At 38.0% G+C, this 20,443-nt stretch overlaps 1 protein-coding gene across 5 annotated transcripts in view; it reads right to left on the bottom strand.

Moving 5' to 3' along the window:
* The window catches only part of aralar1 (calcium-binding mitochondrial carrier protein aralar1), a 321,349-nt gene that overhangs the window by 141,519 nt on the left and 159,387 nt on the right, over positions 1–20,443 (bottom strand). Inside the window, exon 1 of one of the 5 annotated variants that reach the window (XM_081749351.1) lies at positions 8,038–8,201. The exons of the other annotated variants lie outside the window; for them this stretch is intronic. Coding sequence (XP_081605477.1) covers positions 8,038–8,127 — 90 coding nt within the window. The 5' untranslated portion in view covers positions 8,128–8,201. Of the gene's footprint in view, positions 1–8,037; positions 8,202–20,443 lie in introns of those variants that run through there. 5 annotated transcript variants of the gene reach the window in all.

Here is a 20,443-nt window from a genome sequence, read left to right as displayed (position 1 = left end):
ATTATATACATTGGTTAATCCTGTGGAATTCATAATGCAAAGAATGTTGAAGAAAAATTGTTTGAAATATTTTTTCGAAATTCATAGTTTATTTTCGATGTTTTATATTATTATCAGCATCAACCACTAATTAAATGATTTTTTGTGTTATAGAGAAGCGATACAAAGTCTGTTTTATCAATTTAAAGCAGTATTTTGAAAAAAGCCCAAAATTTCCTAAGCAAAGCAGAAAAAACCGAGTTTTTTTTCCAAAAAAGCCGGTTTTTTTTCCGAGCCCTTGCATCTCTACTTTTTATCCATCTTTTTTTTTACTTACTCGATTCTGAAAATCAAGTTTTCTGCCTAGTATCTGGTGCAGGAGCTAAGATTGGCTGGACTCCATCCAGCCACAAAATAGATCCATATGTCCATGCTCAAAGCGTGCGTATTTCTTTTTTCTCTCTCTCCCCTCCCTGCATCCCATCTCCAACACAAGTTTACGGCTCTTGAAATAGTGGCTAACGAGAGGACCTAACTGAATAACCTTTCTCAAGATGGAAACTTGAAAAGTTCTGTCATTGAACCTCTTGCGTAATAAAAAAAAAAAAAAAAGTTTGATAAATTAACAGGCAAGCAAGGCCGTAACTTGTGGGGGGCAGGAGGGACAACTGCTCCCCCAGGGAAGTCTCCCGCCGTTCGAGGGGGGCACTTTAAGACAAAATTTTCTTACTCCATATACGATACGAACATTGATTTATAAATGAAGCATGAAATAGGTTCACTACATGACATAAACAAAACATCACACAAAAATAAGTCGTGGGCTCATTTCTGTAAAAAGAAAAAAAATATCTACTATTAGAGGCCCTAGAGATATCTAATATTTATTGGTATGGCTTTGAGATTTGTCAGTATTGTCCCCTTAATTAATTTGTTATGTATGGAACGGACTCAGGGGCGTAACTAACGGCTCCGCAGACTTTGTTGTGCGGGAGGGCCCACAGGCTCCGGGCTACATAATGCTTATGAACGTATTTCTCTCAATCTGTCAATTTTCTGCAAATAGGCCTATCGAGATTTTGGACTTGGAGACACAAGGGGTAGTACTTTTCCATGTTTCTTTTTCGTAGTATATAACACTGAGGTTTTCAGAAACTCGGTTAATCGGTCCCTAGTATCTCTACCTATTCAGACGTTCTTCCGCGATAATGAGACAACCAACCTCGAAGTCATGTTTAAATATTGAGAAAAAATAGAAATTGCCATCCTTCGCTCGTTAAGAGCGACCAGAGATGGAGTGAGTCAATGCAAACTTGATCCATGACTCACTGACTTCCCATTCACATGATCCACTCTGATCCACCACGCACTAAAGCAGATCGTTATCAATTCAGACTCATGATCCACGCGCTCCTCTCCACTGACTAAAGAGTTTACACTTGTATTAAAACAAGGTTATGACATTATCACAAACAGGAGTTGAAATTCCTACGGTCAATCGCTGTTACAATACCGGTGGATCTGACCTTTACGATATAAAATAGTAAAGTATGTAGTGAGACATATTACGATTAATTTCAATTTAATTATCACATGTAATTGTTTCCTTGTTAAATTACAGATACTTTTCAGCGGGAAAAACGATGAAATTTGAAAGTTTCAAATCACCGTAAAGGGGGAAAAAGACTGTAAAATTCGACTATCTCTCGAAAACCAAGTAGTGAGTCCTATTTCTATTATTATAATTACAAATATCAATATTCAAAAGTGCCTGAAGTTCTTTTTTCACTTAGATATAGTCATCGCAGTTAAGTAAATAGAAACAAATGAACAAAAAATAAGAAAAATGGAGGCCTTGAAAGTAAAACGTAGACAAATTCACCAGTGTTCAGAAGATGCTGTCTACAATGCACCGAGCAGAGTGGGGTCGGTGGATCAGAGTGCGTCACGGTGGGTGGTGGATCGCAGTAGGTCGCGTTCTATTGACCCACGACTCACTGATCCATTCCATCTCTGCAAGTGGCATTTCCAAAAACGCTGAGGCACATGACCTCTTGTATTGAGTAAGGAGTTTAAATACAAAATTTCATCTCCCGAACATGTATCTAACTTTAAGGGATTTCTACATGACTATGTGTTTTTCTTCCCTTCTACGGAAAATGTCAAAAAAACGCTGAAAAATGAAGTGACATTTTCAGTTTTACGTCCCACGCATGTGTCGTGTAAGTTAAGGGAGACAGTGATGATGAGAATGAAACTTTGGAATAAAGAAAGTGGGATGAAACAGGAAAAAACTCGAAACACACGCACACGGCGTTTGTCTACCAAATAGCCTACTTGGAGCGAGCTGGGATCGAACCAAGGATCCCATGTACCAGATATAAACGCTCTCCACTGAGCTGCCGCGGCCCATTCAGAAAACGCTGGAATTATTTTAAATGAGAAGTCCAAATACCAAATTTCATGTGTCTAACCTTAATAGATTCCGAGATATGGACATTTTTAATATAGTGATTGCCATGTCTATGTTCCTCCCTTCCACGCCGAAATTCTAAAACTCATCTCTTAGTGGTATCGTCACAAATCCTAGAAATTTCAGGTTTCTAGCTTAAACCGTTTTGCCTGAGTCAGGCCGGTAGCCAGCCCCAAAATCAGGGGCGGTAGAAGTTAAGGGGGTCGACCCAATCATATTATAGTTCATCACCATATTATAGTTCATATGCAAGCCTACCGTGAAAATTTTAGGGGGCCAGGCCCACCCTAGCCCCCGCCCCCCAGTGGATACGGGCCTGGCCTGAGCGTTGATCAGTCAGTCAGTCAGCATTTCTTATTTTATATATGAAGACCTGAAGTAAATTTCGATCTAAGTGCCATTTTCTGAAGTTTCGAGTTACAATCGGAATGATGGTCCATGGGCCAAGCCAGTTTAACAGAGTGTCTACTCAAATTCCATAATGAAATTTTGTGACTTTTTCGTGACCTTTTCTTGACCAAATCATAAAATTTCCTAACATTCTGAAGAGCGGATTTAAGTGCAAATTAGACTGAATTTTCATGCATGCGATAGAAGAATGCTTTGCTTGCGACTTAGTAGCGTCTGAAGCCGAGCATAGACATTTTTGGTGGTGAATTTTGATGTTTTATAAAATAAAATTTTCCAGTCTATACCGTATTTCTCCATATAAAAAAAAAAAATCGTGACCCAAAAGCTAAATTTCGTGACTTTTTCGTGACTTTCATGACCGTTTTCTGATTTCATGACTTTCGTGACCGATAGACACCCTGTTTAAGTATATTCGGATCTAAGCGCCAATCCTGTGCATAGTAGTCCAGATCATTGCCAATAGAAGGCATGAGGTGTATGTGCACGGTACAAATAATCGAGGAAAAACAACATTATCTCAAAACTGTTCAAATGGCACTTAGATCTTAATTTACTTCAGGTCTTACAAAGAAAATCTACACATTCCAATAGAGTTTTTTCGTGTCATTCAGACTTAAAATTTTCCACCTAAGAATAATAAACAAATAAATGGCTTTCTTCACTACAAAATGTATATTGCTTAGCCAACTGTCTACTGATCTCACACAATGACCTCATGTTTTGCTTTTAATTATTCCGAGCAACGATTGTCTGCATTGTTAAGTGTGTATAGTAGTGATACAATGCAGAGCATGGGATGTTTCATTTGTGAAGAAGAAAAGTGTACAGCAAAAATTCAACAAATTCTTCCACTGCATGCTGCGTCATATTTGAGTTTCGCGGTTCACAATTGATTAGCTTATTGGAAGAAAATAAGAACATAATAGCTTCTACAGACACTGTAGGAGAGGAGGTGGGTTTCTCAGACGACATGCTCGTGAAATTTTGTGTACAGAGTACACAAGTACTTCAAAGAAAATGTACGTCTTAAAATTCCTGCTTCAGCTCTGGATCGCATTGCATGCGTTTTTTTTTTTTTTTTCCTAGACTTTGCGTTCTGTCCTGTCGAACTTCTTCGTTCCAAAAATTATTTGTTTATGATTCCATTTCATTTACCACGTCTCTGTCATGATCGAGGGATATTACAATTACAATATTTCTTTCTATAAATGATGAGTAGACTATAGCAGCTGTCAAAAATGGAAGTAATATTTAGTACTTTCTATTTTTGCCGCCCCGCTAAGAAAGGGAACAAAGGAAGATTTGTAAGTTGAAGGCCGACGACTTGAATCTGAATTACATGTACCCTATAATAACTATCTGAATTGACGGTGGGGGCACTCGGTTGAAAAAAGTATAATGGCTTTTATTTTTCACGACAGCCATCCTGAGTGAGGTTTTTTTGGCTTTTCCACATTCACGCGAGGTAAATGATGGGATGGTACCTAACATAGGACCTAGGCCGCTTCATTCTTTCCTCATTCCTTCCTTCCCTTTCTACGGATAGCGTGTTTACTGAGGGATGTCATCCCTCATAAGTAACGGGCTTAAGGCCATAGATGTCGGTAACGTAAAATTATGTATAAATAAATAAAACATCTGAATCGAAAGGGACAGTGATGTTTTCACAAAATATTTTCAGCAATTCTTAAGATTATTTCTACTTTTTTTTAATAATTAGACTACTTAATTGACTTTATTATTATTACTTAATTGACTTCATTATTCGCTTGTAGGATAAAGATTAATTCTTTAGTGACTATTATGTCTTTAAGACACGCAAAAAGCGGACGCTCTAAAAGCTATCCAAGCCAATGATTGAGTATTAAATGACCTTTTAAAGGCAGCGTAGTATATAAACACAAGCAATCAATCGGTTGAGGACAGGTGTGGTTGATAAGCCACTTGTCTAGTGTCATTTAATACTTACTAGACAAGTGGGTTATCAACCAACTACGTATAAGCTTCAAGCCCCCCCCCCCCCGTCGGAAGTCTAGTGATTTCTTAATAATAAATAAATAAATAAAATTTTAAAAAAGCTTTTCTGAGTGAAGCCCCTCTCAAACTAATTTTCTGGATCCCCCACTGTTCGTAATTTATTTTCCAACAAGAAATCCATTCCCAAATTTACCTAAAATTAGAAGGCAGCACATACCAGCAGTTAATAATTTTCTATCTAAGGAGTTACTTTGGACCGGTGCAAAGTAACCCGATTAGAGGCTGAAACCGCCTTCTCCCAGTTTTATCTTTTTTATGACTTTAAAACGTTTCACACTTCAATTTCAACTAGTGTTTCAAAGTCCCATTATACATGGTAGTATTCTAAGAAACTGACTTGACTTTGACGGAAATTCTTGTAGGTGATATCTTTCAAATTTTATCGGCCTTTACAGTAACTGCTTTCCATACCTCTACAACAAACCCTCTCGGTAATCAGAACTGAAGTTAACAGCCAACATTATAGCCAAAATGCAGTTAAATGTTCTATTTTATGGTGGCAGTTTAAACTCTCTCTTTACAGTTCATGGTTTTACTGAAAAAGGTATGTGCAACTCTCTTCATATTTTGTGCAAAGTAACATCGTCTTACGGTATATATATATATATATATAAAAATATATTCATGTTCCTTGCTCCACTCAGTGTTTCTTTCAGAAAAAATGTTCCAGGGGGCACATTTGGTATTCGGAGGGCACTGGTGGTACTATCCTATTTATTATTATATTATAGACGTATTATTTTGGTTTCCTCCGGGGGCAGGACCGGCCTAAGAGCAAAATGTTGTGTGTGCAAGAATGAGTTTGAGCGCCCCTTACAATGAAAATGGGTATAGAAAATCCTCCAATTCTTTCAAGCAACATTTTTATTTGTTGAACAAAAGTTATCAATATATTCAAATGGTTCATTTACATTCAAAATTACATTTAAAAAATTAAATTTTTGTCACATTAGTTTTTATATTTTTCTCATTTCGGCGCCCCTCTAAAAATCGCATGTGTGCGACCGCATACGTCTTAGGCCGGCCTTGACCGGGGGCACTCTCGGAGCTCCGGGGGGCAGTGCGCCCCAAGAAACATGTCTGGAAGAAGCATAACACTGGTTCTACCATTCAACGATACACCGGTTGAGAATCCCTATGTTAGTTACTACGTAAGTTTTATGTAAACACGCATCCATCCATTCTAATTTACTAAACATTGCATTACAATTTGCAAAATAACCAAACAATTGTTTCTTGTTTGGAATAACTAAGAAGTGTCAAGTACCGAACCGTACAATACACAACAGTTTTTTTTTTTTTTTTTTTTTTTTTTAACTTTGCATACAGCTTAGTCTTAAACAAGAATTACATGCTTTAAAGTGCAAGTACATTACTACACGCAAAGATACGGTATTCGCATCTCAGAGAGAAAAAATCGACTAGAAACTACAACTTCTTTCACGATATTGTAATGACTTCAAAATTAATATATATTTTAGTTAGCTTTTTGCAACTTAAACACCGAAATTAAATCTAATATATGAGTAGTAATGTCCTACAAGCTAAGAGAAACCCAAGCTAGATACTGTACTAGTGTAAGACAGTACAAAAATTGAGGAAAATAATAACAAATGGGAAAATCTCGAAGAAAAAAAAGCACACAATACTCTCCACAAAAATGTATGAGGCGGTGGATCGAACCAGAGACCCTTCTACCCCAGAAGCACTGTGATTCACTATTCTGTTAATAGAATGCTATTCTAATTTATCAAAACATTACCATGAGAAATTATATCTTTACAAAAGGAAACAAGTGAAAGGAAAAAAAGTAGTACAAAAGGAAATGCAACTGAATGCCATATTACATGCCTCCAATCTGTTAGTCTTCAGTTCGATTCTAGAGAAAGAACATCGGTAGTCCCAAGACATAAATCGAAGATAACAGACGAATACCGGTATTATTTAGTTTCTTCCCCAAATCACTTGGTTGTGACTGACTCATTTAGTAGTGATTACGGTTCGTTATTTAGGTTAAATTAGGTGTTAACATTGATTCCCATAATCATTTAGAATGGCTCATTATAAGTCACAGTACCGACTTCGGAACCGTCGATGAATTTGTGGGAGATACTACCTACCATCCGAAACATACAGATAAAGGATAAATTCTGGGGGACCAGATTTTTGGGAGACTAAAAATTGATGCTTCTTTTGCTAAATATAGCCTGATTTTGGTTATGTTAGGTTATGTGTTTCACTGTAAGTTTAACTTTATACTTACCTTCGTGGTTTGTGTAGATTGGCAATGGTTTCTTTTTTCTTTTCTTTTTTTATCTAATTTTGACTTTCCCACGGAAATATTTCGTGTTCCTCCATTACACACACTAATTATCTTTCCATAACAACTCGTTCCTCCTGTATACACTCTGTTCTGTTCTGTTTGTTTTTGTTTTACCTAGTTTTGGCCCCCGAATACAGAATTAAACGCAGAGAAATTGGCATTGTGTGTGATAAATGAAGAAAATAACGGATTTTATAACGCACTAATTCCACTTAGGTGCTAATTTAATGATATGTCAAGAATGAAATGAATGCATGATTGGACTGTAAATCAAATCCAGATCTCTTACTGTGCGAATGCGTGAACCACTACGGATTCTTGGTCCACAAGTGTATATTTTTTCATTCTTGTTTATTATATATTGACATTACTACTGAAAAAAAAAAAACTATTAAATGCAGTCTTTAAATAATAAGTATAGTTCCAATGTTTGTCTCTTGGTTCCACTGCGTAAGCAAAAACTGAGAATGTACGTTTCAAAACTATGCTTACACACACGTATCTATTTATTTTCGGCTACAAACACAACACAACTAGATTAAGTTCAAGGTAACGCCTTGCACTCTTTTTAAAATCTCTAGCAATATACAATTCGTCTGCTAAGCATGCACAAGCTTTTTTTTACTAATTCAAGGAAAGGATTGAACCACAACAATACCTGTACGATCCTATCCGTGTTTGTAGTACATACACACCTGTTTTCATGCAAAAATACGTTGCTCTACCTTTATACGTACGACATCATTGATTTTTGTAACTTCTAAAACACAGCAGCCAAGAGAGAGGTTTTATTTATAAATCTAAAGAAACGTACCAAACTCCAAGAATATCTGCGCTCTTCATTTAACTCTTCAAACTCTTCCTCATCTATAAATTCGACACTCCGCTGATCATACCGAAGCATTAGTATGTATAATCAGAAGGATGAAGTCCACAGATATTACAACACATGCGGTTGCCGCATTGGCGAAACTCTCCCGCATTCAGCATCGACGAAGACACATACATACACACACACACAGCTTTCGATGTGGATCGATATCTTTCGATGTCTCGAACTTTCAACGCTGACAATACACGCACGAAACTCGCAAAAGTCGAGAAGAAAAATCACTGTCACATACGACCACGAAAGTTCCTATAACGTTTGCAAAAGGTAGCAGAAGACTTACGGTATATGTTACACTTTTGCTGTTGCTTGGCTTTTTTTTTTTTTTTTTTCTCCCTCATATTTATTCATGAGTCTCCTTGATTGATTAATCCTTAACAGTCACGTTTGCATGAGAAACTGCCTACGTTTCGCGATTATGTTGGATTTTTCTTTTAACATCCCACTTTTATGCACCGATTCTAAGGAAGGCGGTGATGATGAAATGGATTATAATGCTGGAATGGCGAAAGTAGGTGGAAACTGGATCCGAAAACCCCAGGCACATTATGTTTGTTCACCACAAAGTTCACTTGGAGCAGAGTGGAATCGAATCAGTGATCCCACGCACAAGTGAGTGTTCTATTACTGAGCTACCGCGATCCAAGAATTGTGGTAAGAAGCCTGCCCTCCTTATATCACACAAGCTTTAATATACACATAAAACAAGTAAGGGAGGCCAGAGGCGCCCGAAGAAAATTTTCTAGAGGGGCGGCATCTCCATAGTTGCTATATTACGTCTGGAATTTTCGGTATTTAATATACGTGGTTTGCCATATTACGTATACATTTTCGTGAGCCAGGGGGGCCGGGCCTCCGTGAACTCCCTTTCGGGCGCCCATGAGGAAGGCCTTTGTTCTCAGATTGATTTTTTAAAGCAACAAAAAACAGTTTTTTCTCTTCGTAAATGAAATAAAGTTTCTAGTTTTATGTCTAACGATTATGCTTTGTACGCTAAAGAAAAGAGGTGACTAATTAAAAAATGCTTATGGAAATAACTAATGGTATGTAAATGTGGGTGAAAACGAGTAAACCCAAGCAGAAGATGTTGACTACTACAAACTCACATGGCTCGAATCGAACTAGGGGCTCCGCGCACAAGAAGTAACCTCTCTACCACTGAGCCACATCATGTACAGAAAGCCATGTAGGGACAAAATTTATATTTATGCACCAAACATACAGACGTTATAACATGAAAGGAAGTTTTAAGTTTTATCGGAGGCTTTTATACGGTATATATATATATATATATATATATATATACCACTACGGTATATATAATTTAATAAAATCTTATTACGAAAAATTATATATATATATTAATGGAATGAAGCGATTAGTATAACCTTCCCTGTATGTTCTGTACACTTAAAGTCCTATAGAACTTCCAGCTGAGACAATTGAGGAGCTGGAGATTCTAAGAGCTCTCTGGTACTCTGATCTAGAAACAACGTAACTGAGACAATTTGCACCTGGAGACACTTGAATTAAGAACTAACGTATTCTGATATAGAAACCTAGAAATAACTGAGCTGAGACAATTGGACAGCTGGAGATACTTTCACTCCCTATGTAACGAAAACTCCCACGAGGTAGGAAAAAATGTTCTGAAATCATCACTCCGCTGGGAACCCAGGTGAATTCTATGGTGAAGCTGTAAGTTTGGTTGCCTATCTGTAGGAGGTACACACACAATAATCTAAGGGGCTGAGAGGTAAACTATCCCAAGTCACTTTTTGGCTGGTTATATTTTTTTCTTACTTACATTAGTATGAGGGACACTAGGAAAGATTTGGGATGTGACAATTGAAACGCAGGAAGTGAAATTTTTTTTTTCCGTCAATGAACAATCGACGCAATTCAACAAAATATTGTCTTGAAAACACTTTTTCGTTTCTCCTGTGAAATTAATATTTTATCACTTATACTACTTTACTTCTCAGCCCCAGAAACGTTCTGGATATTTTCAGAGTTTACTAAATTATTGTTGGTGAGGTTGGTGATAATACTGAAAGCGTTCTTGAAAGGAAACTAGTGCACAGAACTGAATAACCAGGAGCAAATTCAGTAGATACAAAATCGTCCACCACAAGCTCGCGTGGTCTTGAATCGAACTACAGACCCTTTGTGTCAAAGGCGAATACATATTACGTCACTGTACTTCGAGTTCTCCTTGATCTTCGGTTAAAAAATGACCACTCTCAAGTATTGAAACACTGAGATTTCATATTAGTTTTATCTGTATAAATTAATTCAGCATTTGCCCATAGAAAAGCACAGTTTAATTAATTTGTACCGGTATCGTAATCAAATCAGAAATTATAATTGCAAACTAATTACCTTATTATAAATTCGCTTTCAAAAATTTCGTAAAATTTATTTCATGTGGGGTTAACAGAACTATCATTATGCCCTACTATGGTAGGAACGAAACAGAACCACTGACATCTTTTCAGGGTTGGCCCTGGAGGAATTTTCCCCGGGGCGTATCTGTGTTCAACGTGGGTTACTACTACAGAATACTTTCACTTCCTATGTAACGAAACTCCCCCCGGGGTAGGAAAAAATGTTTTGAAATCATCACCGCTGGATGCCCAGAAGATGAATTCTATAAAAAGCTGTACGTTGGGTTGCCTATTCATAGGGGGTAAACACATGATACAACATTCTGAATATTTTCAGATTTTACTAAATTGTTTTAGTTTTTTGTTTTTTTTATTTATTCACCAAAACGCATTTTGCTTTCGCACTTACCGACAGAAAGCTTATACTTTCTTTCAAGGCACATTCTCTCAAAATTCTTTGTAACATAATTGTACAAAGCAAAAACACAAACATTATAAAAGAAAAGTAAAACAAGACTTCGAAAACGAAATATAACTTTTACGTCCTACGATTGTGCCGTGTGGGCTAAAGGACTCAGTGATGAGAATGAATGAAATGGTGGAATGAAAGGGAAAGCCCCGACAAAACCCACGCACACCTGTTTGTCCACTACAAAGCTCACTTGGAGTGAGCTAGGATCGAAACCAAGGACCCCATGCACCAAAGGTGAACGCTGTACCACTGAGCCACCGTAGGCCCAACAGGACTTCGAGACTGAAATCCAGAACACTAATTTAGAAAGAAAAGTGAAACATAAAATATGTCTCGCACTCAAAAGTTAAAATTCGAATACTTTTCGACTTTATTCAAATACTTTTCGACTTTTCGACTTGTTTGAATAATTAACCATATAACTAAGGATAATTTGTTATTTAAGTAACTATCGATAACTTGCCGTTATTTCAATAATTAACCGAACATCAGGTAATTTCTTAATAATCATTCGAGTAATTATGCGATTTCTTTTAAATATTCAAATACCCGAAGAATATTGTTAGAATTTTCAAATAAGAGATTGTTCCAATTATCTTCTAATATCTTCGTCCATGCCCTCAGGAGTGAGTATTATTTTAAGTCACCAAAACGAAGCTTGATTTTAGTTAACTACATAGATACGCTAACATACTGGCGAAATGACAAGCGTGCAGTCTCCAGTTCAATTAATGTTGGAGTTTCAGAATTTAAGATGTTGACACAGCATTGTGAGGTAATTGAGGAGCTAGAAATACTTGAATTAAAGAGTTAATATATTTTGAACTAGAAGCCTAGAAATAACGGAGTTGAGATAACTGGGCACCTAAGATACCTGTACTGAATTTGAAAAGCTAATTTACTCTGATCTAGAAACTTAGAAATACCTGAGCTGAGACAACTCAACAGCTATAGATATTTGAATAAAGAGCTAATGTACTCTGATCTAGGGTATTAAAAGTAAGGGAGATGAGACAATTGGAGAGTTGGAGGTACTTGAATTATGAACTAATATACTCTGATCTAGGGACCTAGAAATAACAGATGAGACAAATAGAGAGTTGGAGGGACTTGAATTAAGAGTTAATGTACTCTGATCTAGAAACCTAGAAATAACTGAGCTGAGACAACTGGACACCTGGAGATACTTGAATCATGAGCTCATGTACTCTGATCTAAGGTATTAAAAGTAACGGAAACGAGACAATTGGGGAGTTGGAGGTACTTGAATTAAGAGCTAATGTATTCTAATCTAGAAACCAACAAATAACTGAGCTGAAATAACTAGATACCTGGAGATACTTGAATTAAGAGCTAATGTACTCTGATCTAGAAGCCTAGAAACTATGAAGCTGAGACAATTGAGGAGCTGGAGATACTTAAATTCAGGGCTAACGTGCTCCGATCAAAGATCTAGAAATAACGGAACTGAGAGCCGATGCGCTAACCACACAACGCCCGACTAAAAGGTATGTGGCCGGCCACACCACTAATTAGGCTGTAGCGTTAAGATACATAGATACACATACATCCTACTATGTATTCATTCATATTTAGCTCAATAGTTCCTACACCCAGACGCCAATTGCTGTGGACTGTTCCTGCGACAGAACGACTACCGACAACATTTTTTATTAGTTCTGCTTCCGTCTCTAATTGTGCTAGTAGCATGTTACCTCTTTCCTTTCCTTTGGCTGCGGAAGAAAAAAGTAAAAAAAGATATTGGAATAAATCCAATTACTGGACAGACACAAACACGTTTAGTAAAATTTCATCATGGTCAGGAACGTGTTGTGATGGAAGCCCAAACAAGATTACCTCAATACTACCCGCTGCTTATACACGTACAAACGCTCATTTTCCTCGACATACACTAAAAACTAATGTTATACATTGTGAACCATATTTTTTTTTTTGTTTGTTTGTTTACTAAAAGCCATAATTTTAACTGAATGACTCGCACTGCAGAAACATTAACCACGTAACATAACTAAGATGGACACAGTATGTCTAAATTAAATTTGGAAAATGAAATTCCTGGCGTTTTTTCGAAAAAAAAAAACTGCACATCTGTACTTATTTCTATTCGAAATACTGCAAATACTGCAAAATCGTATTTGTAAGTAAATCTGTCGTGTATTTGGGGTTCTAGCCCTCTGCTTTTCGTTCTTGATTAAATTGATTATTTGGAGATTTCAACTTCTCTTTCCAGCTTAGGTCCTACTAATATCAGTTTCCTCAGTCATCATTCGTAGGTCCATAAAGTCCAGTATTAATATTCCGCATGTTAAACGTGACAGATGATAAATTTAAAATGCAAGAACTGAAAGAAACTGCACAGAAGATTCAGAAACATGCATAACCTGGTCCTGGAGTGTCTACGGGACTATACGACATATACCCTCCTAGTAATTTTATAGACCAGCATTTACTCTTCTTAATTTCGTGAAAGAACGTATACGCGGGTGAGTGTATGCTATATTTTAACAAAACTGTCGAGCGTACATCCACCGAAAATTCTAGCATTATATCAGACTTCCTGGGGGCACGGTGGCTCAGTGGCAGGGGGCTTTCCTCTAATCTGAGGTGTTCCTGGTTCAATCCAAGCAGCATATGAGCTTGTGATAGATATAATCATGCCCATAAGTTCTCTATAGGGTGGTCCGGAAGTGGGCGTACCCGCTTTTAGTTTCAACAGTATAGTGTTAGTTATGGTAGAATGTCTGTACACAGTTACCTTGAAGTCTTAAGATACACAAACATCGGTATGATCACCATCCATGTCGTAACACAGTTCAATTCTGCGCCAAGTTCTCGCAGATGTTTTGCGAAGATACTCCGGAGTCACGAGGGTAAAGGTGTGTTCCACAGCTGCTCGTAATTCCTGCGCTGTGTGATATGAAGTGTTTCTTACTTGTTACTTTATGAAACCCCAGAGAGCATTGTCTGGTGTCGTCAGAATGGGACTTCTTGGAGGCCAGGCAAATGGGGGTACTCCCACTTCCGAACCACCCTGTAGTTTTCTCTCAATTCTCATTCCACCACCTATTTTTATAATCATTCACTTTAATAAATTCTCTCGCTTCTTTACCTTACAGGGAATAAGCGAGGGATGTGAAACTGAAATATTTCATTTCTAGTTATACACGAATTTTCTCCAAACGTTATCCAAATTGAGAACGCGATGGTTCAATAGTACAGCACTAATCGCTAGTGCATGGGATTCCAGGTTAGATCCCATCTTGCGCCAAGTGGGATTTCTGGTGAACAAACACTGTGTTTGTGCGTGTGGATTTTCTCCAGATTCTCCAGTTTCCTTCCACTTTCTTCATTCCACCATATCGTTCATTTATCATCATCATGACTGTCTTCTTTCGACTCGGAAATCATAATCATGGGACGTAAAACAAAAATATAACGAAAACAAACATTGGACCAACGTAGAGGGCCATGAGGTAGCAAAATGGAAGAAGCAAAGGGTTAGCCTATGTGTAGTCATGGATTCTGCTGTAGTACACCTGTAAAATAATGGGCAATGCTGTCTATGTTCTCGTTTTCAAGTCAGCACCAGGATACACGCGTGAGTGAGTGAGTGAGAGAGAGAGTGTGTGTGTGTGTGTGTGTGTGTGTGTGTGTGTGTTTGTGTGTGTGTGTGAGTGTGTGTGTGTGTGAGAGAGAGAGAGAGAGTGAAACGGATGCTGTGTCTGAGAGTCATACTAAGTATTCTTTGGACTTTGACTTTCATCAGTTATTAAAACCAGAAATGAAGGAGTCTTACGTACCTTCAAAATGATAGTGATTTCCGATTACAAAATATTGGGCTCAAAAAACACACTTCAAAGAATCTAACATAAAGCTGTTAACTTTCAATTTTATGCTTGCCTGTAGTGGAGGAAATTGAAAATGAACACACACACACACAAAAAAAAAAGTTTTGAAATTAATGATAGAGAGCGCTGGAAAAAGCAATTCACTGACGCTCACTTTGATGTCTTTGAACATGGAAAGTTATCCAATCGCTGAGATGAGAAATCACAGACTCGCAGTTCTATAGGCCCAAAAACCAAAGAAAAATATTACTCACATAAAAATGTACAAAAGGGTCACTCACAAAAAAGTTTACTTTCTTGATTCTCAACCAAGATAGTGCAACTAACTAGTACAACAACAGTAGGTGACAAAAATGATAACTAAACGTATTTTCTTAAGCAAGAGTAAAAGTGGAGAAAAGTAGGGAACGCCGTTCCTCCACTTCCAAAAATATCTATGGCATACCTCCACTTCCTTAAAAAAAAATTACAATGGGCAAAGGTAAGCATAGGGGACTGCATGACGTCATGCGTCCCCTACCTTGTCAGATCCACTTTTACCCCTATTCCTAAGACAAAGCCCTTAAAGGTTTAAGTCGACCGAGTAACAATTTTAAATTTAGAGATGTGTGGTTCGCACGCACGCACACACACACTATATATATATATATATATATATATATATATATATATATATATATATATATATATATATATATATATATAGATAGATAGATAGATAGATAGATAGATAGATAGATAGATAGATAGATAGATAGATAGATAGATAGATAGATAGATTACAAATCAGACTCTCATTACTTCTGCATTTGTTCGTCGCAATTCACTATTTCTTTCATTTAAAGTCGGTGTTCCATATATAGAAAATAACAAAATAATGGAACATTCGGTAAAGCGGCATGATTTGACAACAACGTAGGTGTTTTCCTTTCTTCCAAGTTTCGGTTATTGTCAACACAAGGAAGATTATACAGGGTGACTTTTAAAAAAAACTCGCGGATTTCATTTGGATCTAAAATTTCTAAGTTCTCACAGTTTATGGCAAATAATCAAGGAAACATGGGGAAGTTATACGACTATGTTTACTGGTTTAAATTCATCCTGAGTAATATCGACCACACCTGAAGAAAAACAGCAAATTTTGAATTCGCCAGTGTACCTGATGTGCCACCGGTATGTACTTGCAAACATTATGCTGTCCAGCACAAAACGCGCATGATCTGGGATTGAGCGAGGAATCCAGATGTAAGCGCCTGAGTAAACTATCCCCCCCCCTTAGGAAAATTAAAGAAAATGTGTCACGACAGAGTAAATTTTGCCTAGCACACAGCAAATTTTGAAATTTACGGCATACGCTGTCAATCTCCAGAATCTAATATAGCGTTGCGCACAATACAAGATCTGAGGCTGTCTCGTCTCGAAAATGTGCTGTAAAAGTGATGTCTCGACTCGAAAAATGTATATTTCCCTAGTGGGAGAGCTGTGTCTCGACCAGAGCCCTGCAAACCCAGGCCCGGATGGATCTGAATTCTGTGCCCGGCTCGACCCGGCCCGGCCCGAATCTCGAGCCGGGCCCTAACCGGGCCGACCCGGCTCGGCCCGAACACTGTGAAAGACGGATCGGAAACTAATGTTGGCAGCCTGTGTTAATCGTAATGTGTTTTGGAAATTAACTCTTTATTCAGGAGTGTAAAGTACTGTACTTCTACTACTCTTATTATTACTACTACTGCTACTGCTATTATTATTATTATTATTATTAATAATACAATTACAACTATTACTATTACTCCTCCTACTACTACTGCTACTACTACAACTGCTACAACTTCGCGTCAGAGTTGACATGTCTGGTGGTACATACTTTACAATCTAAGTACAGAAAAATCGAAGAAATACTAGTTATTATGGCTAGTCTGCGTAGAATGCGAACATAAGCTTGACGAGGGGCAATGGTGGCTCAGTAGGTAAAGCATTCACATCTGGTGTTAGAGGTCGTCGGATCGATCCCTCCTCCTGTTATGTGAGCTTTGTGGTGGACAAACACCGTGAGCGTGGGAGTTTTTGGATTAGCCCGTTTTTGTCCACTGTCTTCATTCCACCAATTCATCCCCATCATCCATACGTCTTGAGCCGTAATTGCCTAAAGAGCATATGAGAAAGTCAAGTCCTTGACCTACTAATTAGAATTTGTTCCGCTACCATTGGACCACGGATGCCGAAACCATGAACTGGCGTGTTCATAAGATTAGCGCAATTTGTAGTAATGTTCAATTAGCACGGCAGATTCCAAATCATATTACATGTTCCTGTATTCTTTATAATTCGATGCTACAATAATAATAACAAAAACAATGATCAAATAAATCACCTAGACCCCAGGATCGATGAAGTGTTCCTGAAACGGTTCGTAACAAGAAAATAACAGAGCTATATGACGGAATGCGAGGCAGTAAATCAAAACAAAATCCACACATATCATTGTTGAACGAAAAATACCTCAAAAGTCCCCTGAATGAAAAATATATAGATATCAGCTATCAAAAATGCCTCTTAACATCACATATAATAGAAGGGATAGTTGATATTAAGAAAATGAAAATATAAGGTTTCTTAAGAAACCAATAGTGCAAAATGAACATCACTTTACTGTATGTCCTTGTACGCATCGAATAGCACGGAAACAGAGTCAACAGTCTCAGGCTTTAGAGCATTTCTCCGTTCCAGTACTAAAAGCTCTTTGAGTAGACGCACTAGAAGCAGGAATGACGAGATACTGACGCGCTAATTTACACAATTTTGGTAATGTTTGTTCTTGTTGCTTCCACCACTGCAGTATATCTAGTTCTCTTACACATGATGACATGTTGAGGTAGATGTCTACTTCATCATCAAATTCACCAGAGACTGAATGTCTATCTTCCCAATCCATTAGTTTATTCTTCTTGGTAGGTGGTTCCAAGTTATGCCAACTACCCTAAAGGAGACGATGATGATGAGAAATAAATGAAAAAGTGGAAGGAAACAGGAGAACGCCGCGAACCCTCCACACGGTGTTTGTCCACCACAAAGTTCACTTGGCGAGAGCTCGGATCAAGCCAGGGACCCCATACACCAGAGCTGAACGCTCAACCACTGAGCCACCGTTCCAGGAACACCTAATCTACCCTGGCGATTTGGTGATTTATTTGATTATTATATTTTGTTATATTGGTAGCATCATACTATAAACAATACATGAACATGTAACACCATTCGATATTTGCCTTGCTAATTGAACATTACTACAAATTGCACTGATCTTATGAGCACGTCAGTTCATGGTTTTGGCCTCCGTGGTCCAGTGGTAGCGTACCAAATTCTACTTGCTAGGTCAAGTACTTGACTTTACCATACGTTCTTTAGGTAACTACGGCTCAGGCTATATGGATGATGATGGGATGAATTGGTGGAAAGAAAACAGTGGGAGGAAGCGGGACCACCCCAGAAACTCCCACGCACACGGTGTTTGTCCACCACAAAGCTCACATAGCATGAGCAGGGATTGATCCGACGACCTCTAGCACCAGATGTGAGTGTTTTTTCTACTGAGCCACTGTTCTCCCTCGTAGATCAAGCATCGGTTCACATTCTACGCAGACCGGCCATAATAACTAGCATTTCTCCATTTTATTCTGTACTTAGAAGGTAAATTCGGTACCACCAGACATGTCAACTCTGACGCGAAGTCGTAGCACTTGTAGTAGCATTAGCAGTGGTCGTAGTAGAAATAGTAGAAGTAGTAATAGTAGTAGTAGAAGTAGTAATAGTAATAGTATTACCAGTACATCGGAGTCTTGAATAAACAATCAGTTTCCCAAACACATTACGAATAACATAGGCTGACAGCAAGACCGTACAAACACGGCAAAAACAGAGGTAGTGGAGGACATTAAAAAAACAAATAGGGTGACAACATTAGTTTCCGAACCGTTTTTCAGAGTATCCGGGCCGGTTCGGCCCGAAATGTGCCCGGCCCGGTTAAGGCCCGGTCCAGTTTGATATTACTTGAAACGGGTCGGGCGGTCGGGCCGGGCGCGCCCGGCCCGTGCAGGGCTCTGGTCTCGACTCGAATTGTCAAGAAAATTCTGCCTCGCGCATTCCTAGATCTGGATCATCCTCCAGTAAAGAAAAATTTTAAAGGCTACTTTGGATCCTCAGATGTTCAAGTGAACTCAAGGAAATAATGCAAAAAGTTTAGAAGAATGTTATTTATTTTTATTAAAAAGTTTGGTTTACAAAAAAAGAAAAACTCCTTTACATATCCACTTTGTCTGTCCGTGTTTCCGTCTGTCCTCCGGGATACAACAAATCTTAATAACTACTTGATGGATTACCATCGATTATGGTCGGGATTTTAAGGGTTAAAAGGAATCGACTTCGTTGATGTAGGTCTTATTCAAACCGGAAGGGCTAGATATCAACCATTTCCGGTTTTAACGTTGATCACCAAACAGCAAAAACGGTAATAGAGAGCGACAGGCTGTTTCCTGCAATCAATTAAGCGTTCCAGGAATCTTTTATCTCTATCCTTAACTCTATACTTAAACCGGAAGTTATAAAAATGCAGTACAACTTCCGGTTTCAGTATTGATCTAGACGGAGCAAAAATGATAAGGGATAGCAAGAATTGGTTTTCCTCGAATCGATTTAGCGTTCTACGAACAGGTACCACCACCTCTTTTAATTCTCTATTAAAACCGGAAGCGGTCTAATCAAGTCGCTTTCCGTTTTAACGTTGATCGCTGTAGAATAAAAACGGTAATATATGAAAAGAAGCGTTTTTTGTAATCAATTAAGCATCTCAAGAATATATTTCCACTCTATCTACTACCAGTTCTACAAATACGAAAGGAGATGATGGGAAATGAACAATGATGAAAGTAATGGTGAACGAAAAATTCCTATTAAACACTCATATCCTAAATGGATTTCGAACCCATGATGGCACAGGTTTGTCCCTCACAAGTATAATGCTTTAGAAGCACGACACCTGCCGTTTGAGTAAATGCGTTAAGAATAGCGACGGACGTGTGGAATAAGTTTCACTCGTATGCAGCGTAATACTTGTCTGCAGTCAAAGTCAGCCCACATGACAGGATGTCTATAAAGTCTAAAAAGAGTTGACAAGCAAAGAATACGGTATCCGGACTCGAGTTGTACAACAAGAGTTATATATCCTTAAATATCATCAAATAGTTACTTAATTGTCAAGTTATTAGCTACAGTCCGCAAATAGGGAAAAAGTGATGGGCCTTCAAAAGTAATATTGGGGCCTATGGCACACACAAGAGAGAGGAAGAAAGCATTTGTCCCGTTTCTCTTAGGTATTTCGAAAAGTGAGATAGCGAGACATATTCAAGCCACATAGTTGATGTGGAGAGTAGAAAAGATCGAATGATCTAAATAAAAACAGTTTGTACAATGTGCACATCTTACAATAACGAACAAAGACAACGAGCTTTCCGATAAATTTGTACCTGCAAATACCACATTCACGAAGGAACTGATCACGGATGGATGCACAGGACCAGTGCAGCCCCTGGATGTGTACTTTTTTCGTC

This window comes from Thermobia domestica, chromosome 2, assembly GCF_964235325.1.
Source record: "Thermobia domestica chromosome 2, izTheDome1.hap1.1, whole genome shotgun sequence".
Classification (NCBI taxonomy): Eukaryota; Metazoa; Arthropoda; class Insecta; order Zygentoma; family Lepismatidae; genus Thermobia; species Thermobia domestica.
The sequence above is the reverse complement of the archived record's forward strand: the minus strand, read 5'-3'. Positions and strand labels throughout refer to the sequence as shown.